The sequence below is a fragment of the Amblyraja radiata genome, chromosome 26 (genome assembly GCF_010909765.2).
Source record: "Amblyraja radiata isolate CabotCenter1 chromosome 26, sAmbRad1.1.pri, whole genome shotgun sequence".
Lineage (NCBI taxonomy): Eukaryota > Metazoa > Chordata > Chondrichthyes > Rajiformes > Rajidae > Amblyraja > Amblyraja radiata.
This window is the reverse complement of record NC_045981.1, coordinates 32,212,967-32,238,479: the sequence shown is the minus strand read 5'-3', so window position 1 is coordinate 32,238,479 and position 25,513 is coordinate 32,212,967. Positions and strand designations below refer to the sequence as shown.

Below are 25,513 nucleotides of genomic sequence, written 5' to 3'. Positions count from 1 at the left end.
TGATGGACTTCCTCCTGGTGCTCCAGTTTCCTCCCACATCCCAAGCGGTGATGAGATCGATCGAGATTCACAGCGGGGGGGGGGGGGGGGGGGTTCAAGTGCGCTCTTGTAATTTTGTCCAGATGAAAGGAGGTGCCGGACAAAATAGGTAGTGGACCTGTATCAGCAAATGTTTTATCTTTATATTCATCAAGGAATATTTTTCCAAAGACGTTTACCATGCTGACGGATTGTGCTGGTATATAACAGATCGTGTGCTCATTGATATTCATATGAATTGCTTCCAATTTTAGGTAACATTTCTATTGAAAATTACTGATTGGCTTCCATATTGAAGCAGAAAATGTATGGCTTTTTTCTTATTTAACAATAATAAAAGGATAATTTTATTTTAAAATAAATTCATTAGGATTGTTGATACATCCTTAATGGAAATAAGAGCAAAAAAAATTCAATATTGGAAACCTGAGATTAACAAAGAGAAAATCTCAGCAGATGTAGCACAATTAGTGCAGATAGAAAAATAACTTTCTGGTTAATAAGCCTTCAGCAGAATTGGACAATTTTGAATCTTTAAATGAAACCCTAAATCCTATTTCTCTTCTTCTGTCATTTCTTTGCAATCTATTAACCCAAATATTGATTACATTTTCCACATTGTGGGATAAATTATCGCCTTTTGGGTTACTGAAAGTTCATAAATTCCAGTAAATTTCTTGAGTGAACTATTTAGTGAATTGTTCACTAGAGCTGTATGATCTGGATCCAATCCAACAATCCAATCTTTGAAGGGACTTGAGAGCTGAGAGGTCTCCAATTGAAGATCTATTAACTCGACACAATTTCAGGTGTCTCAAGATTGCTAGTTCGGTGTAATAGTTTGCATGAAAAAATGTGGTTTTACTTTAGTTGAGAAATCGATGAAAAGACTTGGCATATGGGTTTAACGTTGTTGAAAATAATAAAGGAAACGATTAGCTAAGTCAAGAAGTGGCAGCTGAATTATGCCTAGCTGTAAAAGTCGACAGAGTCATGAAGATTGTGATATTTAACAGAACATAGAACAGCACAGCCTAGGATTAGGCCTATTGGCATACAATGTCTGTGTCAACATGATGTCAAGTTAATCTAATCTCCTCTGCCTGCATGTGATCCATATTCCTCTATCCCCTGCACATCCATGTACCTATTTAATAGCCTCTTAAATGTTACTATTATATTTGCCTCCACCACCACCCCTAGCAGCACATTCCAGGCACCAGCACCCTCTGTGGAATTGGAGCCTGTGGAGTTCTCTGCCTCAGAGGGCGGTGGAGGCAGGTTCTCTGGATGCTTTCAAGAGAGAGCTGCTAGATAGGGCTCTCAAAAATAGCGGAGTCAGGGTATATGGGGAGAAGGCAGGAACAGGGTACTGATTGGGGATGATCAGCCATGATCATATTGAATGGCTGTGCTGGCTCGAAGGGCCGAATGGCCTACTCCTGCACCTGTCTGTAAAAATAAACTTGCCTCGTTTATCTCCTTTAAATTTGCCCCTCTTACCTTGGCTTTGCTTCTATATTTTGACATCTCCTCCCTAGGAAAAGGGCTTTGAAGGATTTAATATGAGAAACAGTCAGTTGTGTCTGATATATGGAGGTGAAGAGATGACATGAAAGTTAAATAGGAGACGTGTGGAAATGTAAAACGCTTATGTGCGGGAGAAAACAGACGCACTTAATGAGCAATGATTTATAACTGCAGTCTAGTAATTAGAATTCATGGTTAATTTTGTAAAATGATGTAACATCTGAAAATTCTAATCCACTTTCATATATTCTCTTTAAAATTTTGATATCAAACAGCGAAGGGGAAAGATAGTAGCCAATGTGAGATTCCCAAAGATCCTCGTTTTCCTGACTGCCTTGGGAAGATAGAGGTGAGTAATCAATATGCTATTTTCTTCAATGTTGTTGCAAAAACTGCTGGCGATGGATGGCGATGTAAAAATGCAAAATGCCCAGATGTTAATGTAAATCCTAATATTTCTCGCAATTATATTATTTCAGCCAGGAGTAAATACTGCTCCATCTTAACAGTATGTATTTGATCAGCCTAATAGATGAGAAAGTGGAAGCAAATGCAGAAGCGAGAACAAACTGGTACAATAAGCAGCACGGGGAGAGTTGATGCTTTATAAGGCACTGGTCAGGCCGCATTTGGAGTATTGTGAGCAATTTTGGGCACCATATCTGAGGAAGGATGTGCTGGCTCTGGAGAGAGTCCAGAAGAGGTTTACGAGAATGATCCCAGGAATGAGTGGGTTAACATATAATGAACGTTTGTCGGTACTGGGCCTCTAATCGCTAGAGTTTTGAAGGATGAGGGGGACATCATTGAAACTTATCGAATAGTGAAAGGCCTGGATAGAGTGGAAGTATTCCCACTAATGGGAGAGTCTAGGACCAGAGGTCATAGGCTCAGAATTAAAGGATGTTCCTTTGGGCAGGAGGTGAGGAGAAATGTATTTAGTCAGAGGGTGGTGAATCTGTGGAATTCATTGCCACAGAAGGCTGTTGAGGCCGTCATTGGATATTTTTAAGGCAGAAATAGATAGATTCTTGTTTAAGAAGGAACTGCAGATGCTGGAAAATCGAAGGTAGACAAAAGTGCTGGAGAAACTCAGCGGGTGCAGCAGCATCTATGGAGCGAAGGAAATAGGCAACGTTTCGGGCCGAAACCCTTCTTCAGACTGATGTAGGGTGGGGCGGGGAGAAGAAAGGAATAAAGAAGAGGAGGAGCCCTAGGGCGGAGGGAGAGCTGAGAAGGGGAGGAGACAGCAAAGGTTACCGGAAATTGGAGAATTCAATGTTTATGCCGCTAGGGTGCAGACTGCCCAAGCAGAATATGAGGTGCTGCTCCTCAAATATCCGGTGGTGCTCACTCTGGTCATGGAGGAGGCCCAGGAGAGAGAGGTTGGATTTGTTTGATTAGTATGGGTGTTGGGGGCTATGGGGAGAATGCAGGAGTCTAGGGTTAAGCCCCTGTTCCACTTTCCCAAGTTACTCACGAATTCTCCCGAGTTTTCCCCTTGATTCAAACTCGGAGAATTATGGTAATAGCTAGCCATAGGTACCCGACTTACCTGATGCCCCGAGTACCTACGGCTGGCATTACGAGCCGCTACGAAATATCGACCTACCGCCTCCTACGGACTCGCTACGGACATTTTCCGAGTTTGAAGCAAGGGGAAAACTCGGGAGAATTCGTGAGGAAATCTGGAAAGTGGGACAGGGGCTTTAGGAGGGAGAGATAGATCAGCCATGATTGAATGGCAGATTAGACGATGGGCCAAATGATCTAATTCTGCTCCTATCACTTATGAACTTATGAAAGGAGAACGGAAGGTCTGATTTAACCTGCAGGCCAGAGCAGAGAGGTAGACATTGCCTGTAAGGCTCTGAGCTAGATTCTACATGGAACGCTAATCTAGTACTTTAAATCATATAGGATCCACGCAGTTAGCAGATTGCTCATATGTTGAAGATATGTTAACAATTTAGTTTAAAGTTTAGGATAATTGTTTCTTTAAAAGGTTTTGATTGTTTTCCACAGTGCAGCTTGCAGTTTGACACAATTGTTCATAGAGAACGATAGTTTAGTTCTATACAATTCAATTTATTTGTCATTTGGACCCCTTGAGGTCCAAACGAAATGTCGTTTCTGCAGCCATACATTACAAACAAATAGACCCAAGACACAACATAATTTACATAAACATCCATCACATTGCTGTGATGGAAGGCCAAAAAAACTTATCTCTCCACTGCACTCTCCCCCCCGATGTCAGAGTCAAAGTCAAAGCCCCCGGCGGGCGATGGCGATTGTCCCGCGGCCATTAAAGCCACGCCGGGTGATGCAAGGTCGCACACCGGGTTCTTGGTGTTAGAGCCCCCGGCGTGCGCTCGCAGTCCCGCGGCCATTCCAAGCCGCGCGGGGCGGTGATGTAGGCCCCGCTCCAGGAGCTCTTCAACCCCGCAACTCGGGCGGGAGAAGTTGCCGTTGCGGGAGCCCTGAAAAGCGGTCACCCAGCAGGGTGCCGCCGTCCGCCAAACCCGCAGTTGCAGCCACCGAATCACGAACGTTTTCCCAAACAGGCTGTTCCATTCTGTATATTTTCTGATTTGCTTTTGATAATTCCCGTTGAATTGCTTTTTCTAGGTTTTGAAAAATGTACAGCTTTCAATAATTTATCCAAACTTGATATTTTCCTTCGTTCTTTGAAGTTTGTAAAATGATCAGAATCGCCAAATACCCAATTTTAAAAGAAAAACACGGGATTATTGGATACTTGATAGGAAGGTTCCAGTTTCTGAATATTAAAGATAACTTACAATAGACTAATGAAAGTGGGAGGGGCACCTATTCACGGATAGGTTAAGGAAAATGGTTGATTTCTAACCTCCCAATAACAAAATATTCCTCCCTCGCAATTATTTATAAATCCAAATATCTGAATTATCAGCAGCATTTAGTAATAAACGGTGACATATTTTACAATTTAATGTTATCCATGCTGTCTGATTTTTGATGCTCCATAGATTCGCCAAAAGTTCACCTGATTAGAATTGTCATTCATATGAAAGAGAATCCAAACTTTCTTATCCATATAACCTTCCAATTTATAATTCTGTGTCCAAGACACTGCTTTGCGCAAGTTTGTCCAACTTCTCCTTTTAAGTAATACCCTCTAATCCAGGAGGCATTCGAGTAAATGTTTTCTGCACCCTCTCCAACATATCCGTTCGTGAAGTAAATGAGGAGTTGATTCTGCAGTTCTGTTTCCATCTCACTAGCAATAAAAATTGCAGTGGATCTGCATTCAAATCTCGGAATGAATATTAATTTTTTTTTTTAAAGGTAGCCAAAAATGCTGGAGAAAATCAGCGGGTGTGGCAGCATCTATGGAGAGAAGTGGAGGGGGGGGGGGAAGAAAGGAGGAGGCGGAGACGGTAGGCTTGTGGGAGAGCTGGGAATGGTGAGGGGAAGGAGGGAGAAAGCGAGCACTATCTGAAATTGGAGAAGTCAGTGTTCGTACCGCTGGGATGTAAAGCATGCATATTGTTGCTATAGGAAGCATGCACCAGTTATACAATAAAGTGAGTGACAACCTAAGGTAGCCAATTTAGATTCATATCAGAAACAAAATGGAAAGTCATCTTCTTTATCGAGTTGAACAGAGTGACTTGAAGAATTGATTAAATCAGTATTTTCATTCAGTGAGATCCATAAGATTTTCACTTTGGTACTTTACAGTCACCGATAATTTTTGTACTTTTGGCGCTTTTCACAGTACATAAAGATTTGAGCACAAACAAGAGATTAAGGTAGAAACTGGGAGAATGAAAATTAATCAACCACAGTCAATCTGTTCTTCATACATTTGTGATTTATTAGATAATTAATCTTTAGATTAATTATCCTGGTCTCAGATTAAGAGATCACTTAAGAATCTTGCATCATATGGTCATTCTTTTGTAAGGGCATCTTTACAATGGAAGACACAAAGTGCTGGAGTAAGTCAGTGGGTCAGGCAGCATTTCTGAAGAGCATGGATAGAAATGTTTCGGGTCAGGACACCATTTCTCCCACTAATCTTACCTCCCCTTTCCCCCTCCCCGCTCCACCCCCTTCCACCTACACCTCACATTTCACTCCTCTTCTCTCCTTATCTAACACCCTTTTCTTTTCATCTCCAGCTTGTTTTTCACCCATCTGCCAATTAAACTGCCCTCACCTGTATCCACCTATCACTTGCCATGCCCCCATCTATTTACCAGCTTTCTCCCCCACTGCTATAATCGGTCTGAAGAAAGGTCCCGATCTGAACGTCGCCTATCAATGTTATCCAGAGATGCTGCCTGGCTCGCTGAATTAATCCCGCACTTTGTATCTGCTTTTGCAAAGCAGCATATGGAGTTCTTTGTTTCATGGGCCACTATATCCTACTTAGTAAGATTATTTTTCTGTTTCCTTATTTTAAAGCATGTAAATGTAACAACCAAAGATAGTTATTTTAAAATAAATCTTAACATTGCAAGGAAGTCGCTATTCTATGAATCTAAATTGGCTACCTTAGGCTGTCACTCACTTTATTGCATAAGATTTGCATGCTTCCCATAGCAACAACATATATGCTTTACACCCCAGCGGTACGAACATTGATTTCTCCAATTTCAGATAGTGCTCGCTTTCTCCCTCCTTCCCCTCCCCATTCCCAGCTCTCCCACCAGCCTCCTGTCTCAGCCTCCTCCTTTCTTTTTAGCGACTTCCTTGCACTGTGCTCTGGCTGTTTTTGATTGATTGAAAGATACAGCACGGAAACAGGTCCTGCGGCCCACCATGTCCATGCTGACCATTGATCACCCGTTCACACTAGTTCTGTGTTGCCCCACTTTCATGTCCACTCCCTACAAATGAGGGGCAATTTACAGAGGCTAACTGACCTACAAACCTGCACGTCTTTGGGGCTTGTGAGGAAACTGGAGAACCCCACATGGTTACAGGGAGAATGTGCAAACTCCGTAAAGACAGCACCTGTAGTCGGGTTTCTGGTGCTGTAAGGCAGCAACTCTACCACTGCACCACTGTGCTGCCCATCGATAGGATGAACACTGAACTTTTACTTCAGTTCACACACTAATCTATACACCTTGATTCCCCTTAACCAAATAAATCTATAATTCTCCTATTTTAAATATATTCATTTGGGTGGAAACTGGTGGAAATCTATGCGGTCACAGGGGTAACGTGCAAACACCACACAGACAGCACCTAAGAGACAGCGGCTCCATCAGCCATGCCGCTGCACTGCTGATGTTCTGACAACTAGTCTAACAAATCAACAATGTTTGGTGTGAGACATGTTTGGAATCTATCCTGCACATTACTAACATCATTGTGACACCATGTACATTGTTATCATGATGAATCAGCAATGAAAATAGGACCGGGAGGACAATTATCCCTTCATCCTTTATATCAAACACAAATTCCACAGCTGAACCATGTTTGATTGCAACTTTCATGAATATTCAATGACAATCCATGAGAAGTGTATGCACTTGTCTTTACAGTGGAATTCTGATTTCAATCACAGGCTGGTTGAAAAGTGAAAGCCAGAGGCTAAATGGAAATATAACACCAGCAGATTCATGATGAATTTGAATAGATAGAGATATTCCTTGATTTTAGTCCTTAATTTTATTTTCTGCAACCCCCCATTCATGTGCAAAGAGAAGATTCAGTATTTGCTGGGCCACATTTTATTAGCCAAAATGGTCTTGTTTCGGTCCATTTGCTCAGTTGAATACTTACAAATCAGTTAGATAGCTGAAGGAAAAGGCAATAAAGGATCCGTGGAGCATATTCAATGGGCCTCACAAAAATAGAGTCGGGTTCAATCCTGACCTCGGGTGCTTCTGTACAGTTTGCATATTCTTCCTGTGACTGTGTGGGTTTACTTTGGTTGCCTCATACATCCCGAAATCAATCGGGTTCGTTGGTTAATTTTGCCTCTGTGAATTGTCCCTGATGTGCAGGGAGTGGATGAGAAAGTGGGATAACATAGAACTAGTATGAACTGGTGATCGATGGTCAGCGTAGACTCGGTGGGCCAAAGGGCCTGCTTCCATGCTGTATCTCTGAACTAAACTTAACGAAATACACATAAGTTTGGATGAGAATGTGTAGTTTAGTGATTTTTCAGATCATACTAAAATAGGTGGTATTATAGTGAAGATGGTAATCAGGAATTATAGTGAGATATTGATCAGCTGGGCAAGTGGGCTGAGGAATGGCAAATATGGTTTAGTTCAAATAGGTTGAAACACGAGAAACTGAAGATGATGGAATTTTGAGTAAAACACAAAGTGCTGGAGGAAGTCAGTGAGTCAGGCAGTATCTTTGGAGGGAATAGACTGGCGACGTTTTGTGTTCGGTCTTGCCTTCAGACCAATTGTAGTAGGGGGTAGAGAACAAAAAGAGTGGATGGGGCAGACCTTGGAGAGTGATAGGTGGATACAGGTGAGGGTGTGTGGTTTGATTGGCAAAGACTGGAGATTGTGGGTGCCAAGGGTTAGAGATGAAAAGGAGACAAAAAGGTGTCAGATAAACAAAGGAAAGGAGAGAGGAAAGAGGGGTTAAAAATACTATTGGACTAGAGGATGAGGAGCGTGAGGGGGAGGGCGGAAGCCTCCGGGTGATTGGAACGGTGAGAGATGGTGGAAGTGATGGATGTGTATCTCTGTCGGGAGGGGGACAGGAAAGAGAGGGAGGGGAATTGAAATTGGAGAATGCAATAATCGTACCATTTGGATGTAAGCTACCCAAGTGCTGTTCTTCCAGTTTGTGTGTGATCTCACTCGGGCAATGGATGAGTCCCAAGACAGAAAGGTCAGAATGGGAGTTAAAATGGCTAGGAACTGGGATATCCAGCAGGCCTTGGCGGACAGAGCACGTGTTGGATGTGGTGGTTGATGGGGTGAACGGTGAGGATTAGAGGAACTATATTCTTGTTGCATCTTTCAATCAGTCAGTCAACGGCATCTTGGTTCGACTTTCTCATATAAGAGCACTAGCTTGTAACATAAATACAATTGCTTCCGTGATTTGTCAGATTTTACTCTGTATTACCTCATAGCTAAAGGCAGGATTGCATGCAGTTTGGCCATATTTAAACACCTTAATCTTATTGCGATTCTATATTTCATGCAACCAATTATTTTCTCACTGTCTGCCGGAGCCAGACCCATGCAGATGAACAATTAATTCCATTTATTTCACTATGCACAAAGTCTGGACACATTGGAATAAATTACACCTAATGTTCTCGCTATCTTACTGCAGAGAACACAATAACAGCAATACAAAAAATACCTCCAGGATACGTAATTGCTATCATAACTTGTTCGTTATCCAGAATGCATGATTATTCCACAGCCGTCTATCTATTGAGTTTGTACATCTATTTTATGGTATTTCCTGCAGCCAAGCCACAAGCAATTGGAAGGTCCATTCCCGAAACACCGCATACAATAGGAAACGATACCATGCGATACGATAGAACTTTATTTATCCCGGGAGGGAAATTGACCTGCCAACAGTCATAAAACACAAGGTACATGAAACATGAAATTAAAGTGATGAGTGGAAAGGATTGGGAATGTGCAAAGGCAGGTGAGGGGGGGGGGGAGAGGACTGCATCTTGGTGGAACCAATCTGTTGCTGAAGGGACTCCTCAGGTAGACCAGTGTGTCATGGAGGGGGTAAGCTGTATTGTCCAAGATGCTCTGCAGTTTGAGGAGCATTCTCCCCTCCAAGACCACCTCTCATGAATCAAATTCCTCCCATAGGACAGAGCCAGCCTTCCTGATGAGTTTGTTAATCCTGTTGCCGTCTGGAGCCTTTACCCTGCTGCCCCAGCACATGGCAGCGAGGAAGATGACACTGGCCACCACCAATTGGTAGAACATGAGCAGCATCTGGACAGAATGCCACAGGAGATCCTTTTTCCCTGTGGCTATCAAAGTTTACAACTCTTTCCCAATTCTGTTTTGGGGTAGACTGAGACTGACTCCCTTCCCCCCCCCCCCCCCCCCCCCCCCCCCCTCCCCAATCTTTGCACATCCCCCAAGCCTTTTCACTCATCACTTTAATTGCATGTTTCATGTATTTTGTGTTTTTATGACTGGTGGCAGATCAATTTCCCTCCTGGGATAAATAAAGTTCTATCGCATTGTATCGTGTTGTATCTTACTGCAGATGTCGAAGGAGCGGAGCCTTCTCAAACAGTACAGCCGGCTCAAAAAGACAGCATATCCACTCCCCTCACAGATGCTGCTTGACCCACTGGGTTACTCCAGCACTTTCTGTTTTATTCAAGATTCGAGCATTTGCAGTTCCGTTTGACTTCACACACAATTACTCTGCAGTACAATGTTCTTCAGCCAATACAGTCATTAAATGTGGTGCATATTATCCGAGTCACATCATCATCTTACATGACCAGCACAACTTTGCATTAAATCTTACAATGCAGACAGCAATATTGAATCTCTTCATTCATACGATGGATGCATTAACCCAAATGGATTGGAGCAATTAAATGTTAACTATTCCACTCACTCTGTTAAAGTAAATTAATAATACTAACAGGCTTGGTTAGTCTTCTGAAAAATAGCTGTTTCCACAAACGTAAATTGACAACAGCTAAACTGAACTACAGAGATTTTAATGAGATCTTAAACATGCAGAAATATCCAGCTTGTTTTCCTAATTAGGCAAAAGAAATGTACAAATTAATGTAGCAATGTTACAAAATTTTGAGATTTAAAAAATCAAGTATTTAATTTATCCCATCAGATAAAGCATAAAAAGAAGTTTAATTTGACACCCAATTCACTTTCATATCTTTAGTATTAAAAAAGTTATGGCCATCTTCATACTCGGAAATTGGCACCTTGTTCCCTATTGCTTTTTCATTGACTTAACACAAAAGCTGTGATCGAGAACATTTAAAAGCCCATAACTTTCTTAAAATTTAAGAGAACTGAAAGACATTTTCAGTTATTATAGATTGAAGCATTCTGAAACCAATATGAAACAATCTTACTTAGATGACTGAAAATTAAAGCATATAATTAGTTAGTTACCTAATTGTAGCTAATTACAAAATTCAATTACTAGATCTAAACATCTATCCATTTCTTAAGAATAGATTAACATTTTTAAATAGCCTAAGTGCCCAAATAACATTCACACAAGAATTCACAATATAACATAATTTTAAAATCTCATTGTCATGGGTTTATAGGCCAAATGGAAGGAATTTAACGTTTAATACCTGTAAATTAATGGCCATTTAAATCAACTTGCCTGTGGGATATTCTGGAACGGGACCATTTGGAACGTTGAGGTTGCGGTGATTTAGTCCTCCATATCGGCAGCAAATACACTGCCGGTTCTTCAGGGAAAAAATCACCGTTTCGCAACTTAAAATGTGAATTAAATGCATCTTAAGAAACACTTTTATACATAAAAATAAACTACTGTGGTGCGTGGGTCTCAAAAGGAAGCACGAAGTCCAGTGTTTTGAGAGGCACCTTTAATTATGTTCCTCCCGGTTGTAGGGACGACCAAACAAGAGAAAGATGGCACCCAAACCCCTGCCTTTAAACCCACTGGCTAAGGGCCACCTCCGGACTGAAACACTCCCGTGCCGAGAGGTTCGACAGTATGATGGCACGACCCTTGGGAGCCGCCACAGGACCCCCCCCCCCCCCCCCCCCCAGAACCAGAGGCATGAAACGCACCGGCGGGCGCATGAACCAGCCGGCCCGCATGCGGAAGTCAGCCGATCGTGGGGCAGGCGGAGGCATAGGTGGAGGGGCAGGTCGAGGGAATGGTCGAGGGACCGGCGGGAGGACAGGTGGAGTGACAGGTGGAGGGAGCCGTGAAGGGGGGCGCCCCCAAGGCCGAGGTTGGGCAACCAGCATCGGCTGGTCAATGTCCAGGTGTGCCGGCTTCAACCGGTCAATCGACACTGCCTCCGGCCGGCCCCCCATGTCCAGGACAAAAGTCGACTGCCCGTGTTCCAGCACTCGGAACGGGCCCTCGTACGGCCTCTGGAGTGGCGTCCGGTGGGCATCACGGCACAGGAAAACTACTGTGGGCAGTCCCTGAGGGCTGATGGCACATGTGGGCGAAATGTCCCATGGTGGGACGTCGGGACGGGTGCGAGCCTGCCAACTCGCTCGCGAAGGCGCTTTAGGGTGGATGAGGGCGTTCCCTGCTGCCCCGACGCCGACGGCACGAACTCCCCGGGCACCGTGAGTGGCGACCCGTACACGAGCTCCGCCGATGATGAGGCCAAGTCCTCTTTAGGAGCAGTCCGGATGCCCAGCATGACCCACGGCAACTCATCCATCCAGTCCAGGCCGGAGAGTCGTGCCTTCAGTGCTGCCTTTAGCTGCCGGTGGAACCTCTCCACCAGACCGTTAGCTTGCGGGTGGTAAGCCGTGGTGTGGTGTAGCCGCATCCCCAGCAAGCGAGCCATGGCTGACCACAGCTCGGAGGTGAACTGTGGCCCCCGGTCCGAGGAGATGTGCGCCGGCACCCCGAAGCGAGCAATCCAGTGCGCAGACAACGCATGAGCACACGTAGCCGTTGAAGTATCGGCCAGCGGAATGGCCTCCGGACACCGCGTGAAGCGGTCCACCATTGTGAGAAGGTGGGTGATGCCCCGGGACGGCGGGAGAGGCCCTGCAATGTCTACGTGGAGATGGTCGAATCGCAGGTGAGGTAGACCAAACTCCTGGAGAGGCGCACGGACATGGCGCTGGATTTTCCCCGTCTGGCACGGAATGCAGGTGCGAGCCCAATGGCCAACCTGCTTGCGCAGACCGTGCCACATGAAACGAGCGGCCACTAGTGCCGTTGGTAAGGCCATCAAAAAGGCCAAAAGGGACTTCTGCTCCAAACTGGAGGACGAGACAGATGTTCGGCAGCTGTGGCAGGGTCTGAATGCAATCACCTCCTACAAGGCAAAACCAGGAGGCAGCTCGAATGCCGGTGTAACATCACTCCCTGACGAGCTCAATGCGTTTTACGCACGCTTTGACAGGGAGAATACTGATGTGCCTTCCCGATCCCCCATTCGCTGTGATGGCATTTCAGTCTCAGTCACAGAGGCCGATGTCAGGAAATCCTTCAGAGGGGTGAACCCCAGAAAAGCACCTGGACCTGATGGTATACCCGGCCGTGTTCTAAAAACCTGTGCGGACCAACTGGCGGCAGTTTTTACGGACATTTTCAACCTCTCACTTCTGAGGTCTGAGGTCCCCACCTGCTTTAAAAGGGCATCAATTATACCGGTGCCCAAGAAGAGTAAGGTGACCTGCGTCAATGACTATCGACCAGTGGCACTAACGCCGGTGGTGATGAAGTGCTTTGAGAGGTTGATCATGGAGCAAATCAACTCCTACATCGACAAAAACCTGGACCCACTGCAGTTCGCGTACCGCCACAACAGATCAACGGTGGATGCGATCTCGCTGGCCCTCCACACCGCACTGGACCACTTGGACAACAAAAACTCATATGTCAGGCTGTTATTCATTGATTACAGCTCGGCATTTAACACAATCATCCCCTCCAAACTGGTTACCAAACTCGCAGAACTGGGTCTCTGCGCATCCCTCTGCAACTGGATCCTCGACTTCCTCGTCCACAGACCACAGTCTGTTCGTATTGGTGGAAATGTGTCAGCCTCAATAACAATCAGCACGGGAGCACCTCAAGTCTGCGTGCTCAGCCCCCTGCTGTACTCACTCTATACCCATGACTGCGTAGCGAACCACAGTGCGAACTCCATCATCAAGTTCGCTGACGACACCACTATTGTGGGGCGTATCACTGATGGGGATGAGTCAGAGTACAGAAGAGAGATCGAGCAACTGTCCATATGGTGCCAGCGCAATAACCTGGCCCTGAACACCAGCAAAACCAAGTAACTGATTGTGGACTTTGGAAGGAGTAGGAGGGGGACCCACAGCCCCATTTATATCAACGGGTCGATGGTTGAAAGGGTCAAGAACTTCAAATTCCTGGGGGTGCACATCTCTGAAGATCTTTCCTGGTCCGAGAACACTAACGCAATTATCAAAAAAGCTCATCAGCGCCTCTACTTCCTGAGAAGATTACGGAGAGTCGGATTGTCAAGGAAGACTCTCTCTAACTTCTACAGGTGCACAGTCGAGAGCATGCTGACCGGTTGCATCGTGGCTTGGTTCGGAAATTTGAGCGCCCTGGAGAGGAAAAGACTACAAAAAGTAGTAAACACTGCCCAGTCCATCATCGGCTCTGACCTTCCTTCCATCGAGGGGATTTATCGCAGTCGCTGCCTCAAAAAGGCTGGCAGTATCATCAAAGACCCACACCATCCTGACCACACACTCATCTCCCTGCTACCTTCAGGTAGAAGGTACAGGAGCCTGAAGACTGCAACAACCAGGTTCAGGAATAGCTACTTCCCCTCAGCCATCAGGCTATTAAACCTGGCTCGGACAAAACTCTGATTATTAGCAACCAATTTCTGTTATTTGCACTACCAGTTTATTTATTCATGTGTGTATATATTTATATCATGGTATATGGACACATTTATCTGTTTTGTAGTAAATGCCTACTATTTTCTGTGTGCTTAAGCAAAGCAAGAATTTCATTGTCCTATACAGGGACATATGACAATAAACTCACTTGAACTTGAACTTGAACTTGTCGCCCGGATTGATGGGTGCGCCAGTCCGTGGATCACCTCGAACACCCTCCGGCGCCAGGTGGCAGAGACGATGGGGCGCGGCTGGCCGGACGACACATCGCACAGGATTGTCACTCCTCCAGGACCGAGAGGGACATCCTCAAGGCGGAGGCCCGAGATGGCAGTCCGGTAGGCGGGCATCTCATCGTCCGTGAGCTGTGCCTCTGCCAGAGCAGAATAGTCAATTCCGGGCGCCGCCTCGAACACGGCGTTGATAGCGGGGCGGGACAATGCATCGGCTACCCGGTTCTCTTTCCCCTCGATGTAGCGGATAGATGTTGTATACTCCGAAATGTAGGCCAGGGGTCCGAAACCTTCGCCAGGGCGAAAGTGAGCGGCTTGTGGTGCGTGTAGGCGGTGAACGGGCGGCCCTCCAGGAAGTAGCGAAAATGGCGCACTGCCAGGTACAGAGCCAGGAGCTTGCGATCGAACGCACTGTATTTCGTCTGCGCACGGTTGAGGTGCCTGCTGAAGAAGGCCAGGGGCTGCCAACCTCCGCCCGTCAGTTGTTCCAGCACAGCACCAACCGCCGACTCCGAGGCGTCCACCGTGAGAGCAGTCGGGGCATCTTCCCGCGGGTGCACCAGCAGTACGGCCCGAGCAAGGGCCTCCTTCGCGCCGTCAAAAGCTGCCCCTGCCTCGTGGGTCCATTCAACGTTCTTGTTCTGCCCACCCGCCAGAAGTTGATACAGCGGCCGCATGATGTGGGCCGAGGATGGCACGAAACGATGGTAAAACGCCACCATGCCGACAAACTCCTGCAGGCCACGCACCGTGCGTGGGCGGGGAAACCGACGGATGGCGTCGACCCTGTCAGGCAGGGGAACCGCGCCTTGCGCAGTCACGCGGTGGCCGAGGAAGTCAATCTCGGTTACACCAAAACGGCACTTGTCGAGGTTGATGGCCAAACCATGCTCGCTGAGCCGCTGACAGAGCTGCCGAAGGTGGGTGCAGTGCTCCTGCTGCGAGCGGCTGGCCACCAGGATGTCATCCAGGTACACAAACACGAAATCGAGGTCGCGACAAACTCCGTCCATTAGGCGTTGAAAGGCCTGCGCAGAGTTCTTGAGGCCGAACGGCATCCGCGTGAACTCGTAAAGTCCGAATGGCGTGATGATCGCCGTCTTGGGTACGTCATCCGGATGAACCGGGATCTGGTTATAACCCCGTACCAGATCCACTTTTGAAAATATTGTGGCCCCAGCCAAATGGGCGGTGAAGTCCTGGATGTGGGGTACGGGGTATCAATCCGCTGTTGTTGCGGCATTGAGCCGTCGGTAATCCCTGCAAGGTCGCCAGCCTCCGCTCGACTTAGGGACCATGTGGAGTGGGGACACCCAAGGGCTGCTCGAAGGGCGGATGATCCCCAAGGTCTCCATTGTGCGGAATTCCCGCCGTGCCAGACGCAGTTTATCTGGCGGCAGTCGGCGTGCTCGTGCGTGGAGAGGTGGGCCGGTAGTCTGGATAAAATGTACCACTCCGTGGCTGGGGGTCGATGATCGAAACTGTGGGGTCACCAATGTGGTGCGTGGGTCTCAAAAGGAAGCACGAAGTCCAGTGTTTTGAGAGGCACCTTTAATTATGTTCCTCCCGGTTGTAGGGAAGACCAAACAAGAGAAAGATGGGACCCAAACCCCTGCCTTTAAACCCTCTGGCTAAGGGCCGCCTCCGGACTGAACCACTCCCGTGCCGAGGGGTTCGACAGTATGATGGCACGACCCTTGGGAGCCGCCACACTACTTTCTTTTACCTGTCCCCTACATAAAATCCATCCCCGTTGTCGGCATTGACGGCTTCAGAAGCTGATTTAAAAATAACTCCAGCGATTAACTTGTCGGGCGAATTTTAAAAAAAAACACACAGAACGGCCGTCGGAAAGATTCTTTAGCAACATCTTGCACTCCAACAAATATAATCCAGGACCAGGTCGGAAAAAAAACGCGTTTTAACCCCGCCCCCCCCCCCCCCCCCTCAAACGCGCCAAAATCGCGCACACGGCCAGTGGCAGAATTGTAGCGCCGCTGAAGGTGCTCCTGAACACATCATCAGTGATGTAACCTGGGGTCATTGGGTGTTTCGGGTCTTTCAACATCAGACACCCTCACCCAGGCGACCCAGCCGTGGTTGATCAGACCACGACTTGTGTTCAGGTGGCATTCGCTCCTCCCCATGGACCTCCTCTCCTGATCCAGAGCCATCTTGATGCCTTCTCCGCTGCCTCTGTGGTGTTCTTGATGGCCCTTCTCCTTGCCACTCCGTTGATGCCCAGTGCACTCAAGGCTTTGTAGAGCGATTGCCCAGCAAAACCTCTGCAGCCAACCTCGATGGGCATACACCTTGCCTTCCAGCCCTGCTTGCGGCAGTCTATGACCAGCTCTTCATACTTGGCCATCTTCCTCTCGTGGGCCTCCTCCAGACGGTCGTCCCACGGCACTGTCAGTTCCAACAAGACGATGTTTTTGGTCGCCTCTGAGACCAGGAGGATATCTGGCCTCAGGGTGGTCGTGGCAATGTGCTGTGGGAACTGCAGCTGTTTCACCAGATCTACGGAAAGCTGCCAGTCCTGCGCAGTCGCCAGGATTCCTGACTGATTCCTGGCTGCTGTGGTTTTTGGCAGCTGCACTCCGGCCTTCACGAAGGTGATCATCTGGGTGGTGGGGCATTCTCGTCTACAGCTGCTGATTCCCATGCTGATGGCTTCTGCAATGGGTTTGAGAACCTGGTCGTGACGCCATGTGTACCGGCCCTGCCCAAGAGCCTTTGGGCAACAGCTCAGGATGTGTTCCAACGTCCCCTTGCCTGAGCATTGCGGGCAATCTGGAGATTCCGCTTTGCCCCAGATGAAGAGGTTCGATGGGCTGGGCAGGACATCATACACTGCCTGGACCAGGAACTTGATGCGCTGTGGTTCAGCCTGCCAGAGCTCAGTCCATGTGACTTTTCAGTCCATGTCCTGCTCCCACCTTGTCCAGGCTCCCTGCTGCCTCAATGCAACTGCTCTGGTACACCTCTCCTCCTCCACCACTGCCCTCACTTCCTCCTGGACCAGCCTGCGCCTCTCCTTCCCCTTGGCCTTGTCAAACTGGGGAGATGGGAAGTTTCCCAGTTTTCACCTCCACCCTTGCTTGAGCCACCTTGGGGTCGCTGGAGTCCCTGTACAGCATCACCTCTCTGGCCCGAGTCACCTTGAACTCCTCCTCCAGGGACTTCAGAGGCAGCTGGAGCTTGGTGTTATTTCCGTAAAGGGTGATGCTGCTAAGGCTCCTGGGCAGTCCCAGCCACCACCTGAGAAAGCTGTTGACTTTCCTCTCCAATCTCTCTACGATGGATATTGGGACTTCGTAGACAAGCAGTGGCCAGAGTATCCTTGGCAGGATACCATGCAGGTAAATCCATGCCTTGAACTTGCCGGGAAGCCCCGACCGGTCCACTGCTCTCAACCAGCTCTCCAGCTCCTGACAGGTTGCCTGGACAGATGCTGTATCCTTCAAGCTGCTGTTAAACACCTTGCCAAGACTCTTCACTGGCCTTTCGGAGACAGTTGGGATTGGTCTCCCTTCGATGCTGTAGCGGAACCTGTCCATGACTTTGCCCTTCTTCAGCGCCAGTGACCTTGAGTAAGTATTGTAACATACCTAATTAATGGAATTTTTTTAAGTAAAAATAGAAACATCAAAAATTAGTAACCAAATCTATATGATTATGATTTATTATGTTGCACATTACATGCCCCAGCATTTTGTGTTTTACTCAAGATTCCAGTTTCTTGTGTCTCCACTAATCTAACGTACTATTGAATTAATTTGCATGTAAAACTGACTTTTCCTTCTAAGTTACTTCAGTTATTTCTATGTCACTCCCATGTTGATTTAAACTCTTTTGCCACTGTTCGAATTAAACTCCAGCATACAATATCAGAACCAACTCTATAGCTTAGTACATTTGGCACAACAGGACTGGTTTGATTAACAAGAATCCAAGCCCTTTCCCAAACTCCTGTGCCTCTCACCATCCAGTTATTTAGCTATTCTGAATGTTCTTACACTTTAGCGAAACACAAAATGCTGAGGAACTCAGCGAGTCAGGCAGCATCTATGGAGGGAATGGACACACTATGTTTCAGGGCAGTACCCTTCAGACCATACCAGCTATTGTCTAAAAAGGGGTCCCGATCTGAAATGTCATCTGCCCATTCCAGCCACAGATGCTGCCTGACCTGCTGAGTTTAGTTTAGTTTAGAGATACAACTCAGAGACAGGCCTTTCAGCCAGCGTGACCAGCGATCCCCTCACACTGGTACTATCCTACACACTAGGGACAATTTACAATTTTTACAAAAGGCAATGAACCTCCAAACCTGTAGACTTTGGAGTATGGGAGGAAACCGGAGCTCCCGGAGAAAACCCACGCTGCCAAGGGGAGAACGTAAAAACACCGTACAGACAGCATCCATAGTCAGGGAACCCGGGTTTCTGGCGCTGTAAGGCAGCAACTCTACCGCTGTGCCAAGGTGCCACCGTAAGTTCCTCCAGCACTTGTGCTTAGCATAAGATTCCAGTATCTGCACTTTCTTGTACTTGAGGTGAATTTAGCATTACGTCTTGCATTTCTACGTTTGGGATTCCTTTCCCTACTTTTCTTTCCTCTTCACTTTCTGGGATTGATGTATTTTCTTCCTTATTTAGTTGGACCTATTTAGCATTTTATCTTACTGTTACCAGAGAGGTCACTTTCTAAATGTGCTATTTTAATTTAAATGGGGCAATATGTGAATTTCTCCATCCATGGACCAAAGGTTTACATTTTTAAATCTAAAATGTCATACAGCAAATGCTGCAAAGCTACATGCATTTGGAGTGATTTATTTTTGTCCATTTGTTGATCAAATTAATTTACTGTGAGTGTTTACTCTTGCCTCTTTATAGGCATTAATTTATTGTAACATGACTTCAACTGAAGTTCAAAAAAATTTCCATATCAGTTTACGATAGCAACAATGTTATAGCTAAATTTGGCTTAAATGCTGCCAGATGCTTTTTAGTGCATTTTCCACATAAATTATTATCTGGTTTAGTTTGACATTGATAAGTCCTTCTAGTTGTTAGCTGGGGGATGTTTGCTGTTTGCTGTTTCTGATCACCGAGCAAAACTGGGCATTTTCCCACACTGGACCAGGTTGGCAAATGGGATCAAAACTTGAAGTGAAATGCGAACTGAAATTAGAATTCCCTTAAACAGCTAACACAACACTACAAAAAGGTCTGTTTCCTTTCTCATCGTTACTTTTTGTCATCTTTCATTCATTTGTTCTATATCTCTCTGCATCACCGTCTATATCTCTCGATTCCCTTTCCCCAGACTCTAGTCTGAAGGGTCTCGACCCGAAACGTCACCTATTCCTTTTCACCAGAGATGCTGGATGATCTGCTGAGTTACTCCAGCTTTTTGTGTCTAACTACAAAAGGACAACAACCCAGGTGTGTGCCCTATATTAGAACACACCACACCGCTACTTCCTTAAGACTGAGGAAGCTCAGCATGCCTCCAACAACTCTTACAAACTTCCACAGATTCACCACAGAATGCATACTGCCGGGTTGCATCACAGCTCGGGTTGGGAACAGCACTGCCCAAAACTGCAAGAAATTGCAGAGAGCAGTGGGTAAAGCCCAGTCCATCACACAAACCAGATTCCCCACCATTGACTCCATCTACACTTCATGCCTTAAGGGCCTGTCCCACTTTCACAACCTAATTCACGACCTCTGCCGACTTTGCCCTTGACTCATACTCGCAGCATGGTCGTCACAAGGTCGTAGGTAGGTCGTAGGTAGGTCGTAGGTAGATTGTGATGCTAGTCGTAGGTACTCGTGGCATCAAATAGGTCGGGGCTTTTTCTAGCCAGATGAAAACTGTCCACGTAAAAAAGGTCGTGAATTAGGTTGTGAAAGTGGGACAGGCCCTTAAGAAACAAAGAACTGCAGATGCTGGTTTATACCAGAGATAGACACAAAGTGCTGGAGTAATACAGCGGGTCAGGCAGCAGCTCTGGAGAAAAGGATGGGTGAAGTTTTGAGTTGGGACCCTTCTTCAGACTGAAAGTAGGGGGTAGGAAGGGGGTAGATGAAGAGCTGTAGGCGAGAAAAGACCAGGACCAAACAGGGCCAGCTACAAATTATCTCAGGCAGGGCGGTGCCTGGTTGGTACAATGTAGGCTAGGGAAGGGTCGAGAACTGTGAAACTGGTAAAACAGACTCGGGAAGAGGAAGGGGGCATAACTTCATGCTGCCTTGGGAAAGCAGCCAACATAATTAAAGACCTTTCCCAACGCCGTCATTCCTTTTTCTCCTACTCCCATCAAGTAGAAGTTACAAAAGCGTGAAAGCACAAACCACCAAACTCAGAAACAGCTTCTTCCCCTCTGTTATTAGGGTTCTGAACAGTCCTTCATAAACTAGGGTACTCCAACCTATCTCATCACGTACATTGGACTTTGGCTCTGGAACTGTTGGCTACAATACTGAGAACTACATTCTACATTCTGTATCTCTCCCTTCACTCTAGCGATTATACTTGGGTTTTGGCTTGATTGTATTCATGTATGCATTACCTGATTTGATTGTGGATAGCATGTAAAAGAACACTTTTCACTGCACCTCAATGGATGTGACAACAATAAATGTAAAAGCTCTGTATAATTGGATTCAAAGTTATGCAATATACTGCACAAGATAATGTCTGCAGAAATTCTAAACAGTTGCACATGAAGCCATCCTTATGCCCCTGTCCCACTTAGGAAACCTGAACGGAAACCTCTGGAGACTTTGCGCCCCACCCAAGGTTTCCGTGCGGTTCCCGGAGGTTCCAGGAGGTTTTTGTCAGTCTCCCTACCTGCTTCCACTACTTGCAACCTCCGGGAACCGCACGGAAACCTTGGGTGGGGCACAAAGTCTCCAGAGGTTTCCGTTCAGGTTTCCTAAGTGGGACAGGGGCATAAGATACTTTCCACTGTAGGTGCTGTTCCACCATACCAATGGTGGACTCAGTAATTATATTGGAGGCCGCATGTACCTTGTAATCCTGTATCTTTATTAATCTTCTGTTTGTAGCTGGTGCAAAGGGGATATTCCCTGGAGTTTGAGTGGACAGTCTTCATCCCTATCTTTGAAATCAACTTTCCCCTTAAAATAAGATAGCCGCAAAATAACTGCAGTGAAATAAAGAATTTAAGTGGTTGATTTGATGGTGGCAGTAACAAATTAGCTAGATGTTCAGCGGTACATTTTTTGTTAACAAAGCTCAGAGCGTTATGGAATAGATCTCGGCAGCTGCAAGGTTACAATCAGTCACCCCTGTTACTTATGGGACACTAGCAGTGGAATGGAATCGTGAAGCCCTCTCGTGCTGCTATTGTTCAGAGGTGAATGTTATAAAGGCCCTCTATAGATCATCAGTCACTTTTCTCCATGCATGTCAGTGCACTGGGCTGTGTAAAACTGCAGATGTTCCTGGAGTTAGCCAGCGAGAAGCAAGAAACCTAAATACTGAGAAACACATTGACACCAAAGGGTAATGACATTGCTATCCAGATTGCACATGCCGCTGTTTGAGATGGCACAGCTTGGATTTTATCTATCTATTAAACGTTTACTTCCTGAGCAATTCTCTCCAGCAAATTATGTCTGGGATAGTGCATCGATATCTTGCATTGTGTTATCTATCAATAGCATACCTCTGTCGATCCTCTGCCTGAATTATGTGCAGCATCAGTGGGTGATTTGCATGCAGTCCCCATTCCATGGAGTGTAGAGGAACTGCTCTTTCTAAATCAATATATTCCTGAGGTAGCTCTTTTACAACAAATGCTGTCTCATTAACACTCTGTATTTGATTCCCTCTTTAAATACTTAAGCAAGCTAACATTAAGATTCTATACCATTTCCCCAGCATTTTGCACTCTACCATAAGATATCGACACAAGGAACTGTGGATGCTGGCTTACAAAAAAAATAGCACAAAGTTCTGGAGAAACTCAGAGGGTCAGGCAGCATCTCCAAAGGACCCAAAACACTATCTCTCCACAGATGCTGCCTGACCTGCTGAGTTACTCCAGCACTTAGTGTTTTTTTAAACCGTAATATATGCTCTTCTTAATATCAGCAATAAGGATCAGGATGAAGAAGGGTTCCGACCCGAAATGTCGTGTATTTCTTTTCTCCAGAGATGCTGCCTGACCAGCTAAGTTACTCCAGTGCTTTGTGACTTTCTTCGGTATTAACCAGCATCTGCAGTTTCTTCCTACACATATGCGTCTGGCTGTTGATCAATCAGAAAAAGGATACAAAGCCATATTCTCAAACATCATGGTTCATTACATTAGTGTTAGTTTACATCCTTTACAGTCATTGAGTCATACAACATGGAAATGGGCCCCTCAGCCTAAGTTGCCCATGCCGGCCAACATTTACACTAGTCCCGCCTACCTACGTTTGGCCTATATCCTAAACCTATCCTATCAATGTACCTGTCTTGAGATTGAGCTGGGGTTTCAATTTTACTTCGGAGTCACGTGAGTGACTACGTGAAGAGCCCGCCAGAAATTACTATCCCAACTCTAGTCACAGAGGCGGATGGGATGTGCATGAGTTACCAATCCCTCAGTTATATGGTATCAACTACCCAAAGTCACTAGGTGCGTTCTATGGTTAAAGGCTTATTGTGCGAATATGCATATCTGCATGCTCAACTACAAGTTGACACACTACGGTGGTGGCATATATTAATCACATGGGTGCAATCAAGTCAATATCCTGTGATAGTTTACCTAACCTCATTTGGCGCTGGTGTATCATCACGTAAATCAATGACAACACAGAATGGATGTTGGATCACAAAGTATTTAATGACATTGTGGGGCGATGGAACAACAAATATCGATTTGTTTTGCATCTAGTCTCAATCACCAGTTGCAAAAATATCTGGCATGGCGGCCATTCTCAGGGGCAGTGGCGATGGATGCATTCTCGCTACACTGGGGAGGAATATTCTTTATGTCTTTCCTTCATTTTGTCTCATCAGTCGGTGCTTGCTTAAAATGCAGCAAGACTCCGCCTTAGGCTTTAGATAGTGCCTGACTGGCCTACACAGCCATGGGTCCACTCATACTGGGAATGATAACAGAGCCTTTGATGGCTGTTCCCAAACGCAGAAATCTGCTGGTTTACCCCGTGACTGGGGAGAACCATCCTCTGCATGAGCGAATCAAATTGTTGGTTTGCAGTCTATGAGAAGACCTTTTCCTGGGGTACGGACTGTCAGGTTGTACGGTGGATGTAATCACTGCGGCCTGAAGAGATAGTACCAAGAAACAATACATCTCCTATATCAAGGAATGGGAAGTGTTCTGTTTACAGTCCAATATATCGTATGACACGGTATGTATAACAGATGTCTTGGAATTCCTCTCAAAGCTATATTTCACGAGAGATGGAGTTATAGTGCTATAAATTGTGCCAGAAGTGCCTTGTTGTCATACTTCCTGCTGGGGTCGGGACACCACACTGTCGGGTCTCGACCTCTGATATCCAGATTTATGAAGGGTATCTTCAACTCAAATTCCCCCAGGCCCAGGTACTCGGAGATATGGGATGTTAATATCCTGCTGACGCTGCGTCGCCGTTGGGCTCCAGCTACATCCCTGTCCTCGATCAAAATCATTTACAAAGTGGTTATCCTCATGGCGCTGGGTTCAGCATAACGGGTCCAGTCGTTGCTTAAGCTACAACTGGACAGGATCGTTACATCTGCAAATAATATGATACTTTATGTTCATGACTTAGTCTTGCAGAGTAGACCGGGGGGCATCAGGTCTCAAACTAGTTTCATGGCATACCCCATGGACCTTTGGTTGTGTGTGTGGTCACACATCTACAACAGTACATTATGTCACCTAGAGCCTTAGAGGCTCTGAACTAGCAATGTTTGTTAGTTACATACGTAGGTATCAGTATAGACCACCCCAGGTGATTAAAACGGGTTTTGGCTTGTGCAGGAGTGAACACTGATGTTTTCAAATCTCACACTACCAGGGCTGCAACAACATCAGCAGCGAGGGTTATGGATGTTTCTCTGGACCACATCCTAGTGGCTGCAGGATGGTCAAACAAGCGAATTTCCAAATGTGTTATAACAAACCCATTGCCAGACCGGGGGTATTTGCCAACTCTATTTTTAGGTTCTGTTTTATAATTCCTCCTGGATGAGTGGGATTACTATGATTATCATTTCGTCGTTAAAAAGCATCAGCATGTTTAAATCTATGTCATGCTTTATTAAATTTCACTCATCCCTGGTCAATTGATGCAGTGTGTGACGCATGGACTCGTGTCCACGGCATGAAATCACAGAGCTTTGAAATCTTCACGTAGTCACATCACGTGACTCCGAAGTAAAATAGTAAGATTAAACGAGAACTTACCAGTTTGAAGTTTGATCTTTATTTTATGAGGAGTTACGATGAGGGATTAAGTGCCCTCCACTCCCAACACTCTCTCATAAAGGTCAACTGGTAGTTCTAGTTTCTCGAATCTTACTATATTCAGTTCAACACTGTTGTCTGTGATTTCACACCGCTGCTTTGAAGATTGATGCGCATGCGGGCTGGCGGGCTCTTCACGTAATCCCTCATCGTAACTCCTCATAAAATAAAGATCAAACTTCAAACTGGCAAGTTCTCGTTTAATCTCACTATTAAACAGATGCCTGTTTTGAGTGGCTGACAGTGTATCTGTTCCTACTACGTCTGTGCTGTGAGATCCTCCCAAGAATTAAAATGTCGGACGGTGGTGTTTTGAACAGCAGTGTTTTCAGGATTCTATTTATATATTCACTTTTTGAAATCGTGTTACCATTAACTTTTGATTATTGTTTGGCTTCTGATGAATGAACAGCTGCCCCAATCTGTGGCAGCCACGTAAATCATTAAAAGGCAGGCTTGTATAATGCTAAATTGATCGGTTTCTGTCTAAAAAATATTGGTGTCCAGTGGATTGGTGAAATCTTGATGACTGTTGTTTGGGATAACAGTGAGGTCCTGGCCCTGAAGACAATTTCACTTGTGATTTATGAACTTTATTTGCTCTCGCACATTGATCCAGG

At 46.0% G+C, this 25,513-nt stretch overlaps 1 protein-coding gene across 3 annotated transcripts in view; it reads left to right on the top strand.

Annotated features, from left to right (window-relative positions):
- The window catches only part of mgat5b (alpha-1,6-mannosylglycoprotein 6-beta-N-acetylglucosaminyltransferase B), a 669,403-nt gene that overhangs the window by 329,847 nt on the left and 314,043 nt on the right, over positions 1 to 25,513 (top strand). For all 3 annotated transcript variants that reach the window (XM_033044620.1, XM_033044619.1, XM_033044618.1), the window contains one exon: positions 1,845 to 1,918. In XM_033044620.1, the coding sequence (XP_032900511.1) occupies positions 1,845 to 1,918 (74 nt within the window). The remainder of the gene's footprint in view (positions 1 to 1,844; positions 1,919 to 25,513) is intronic.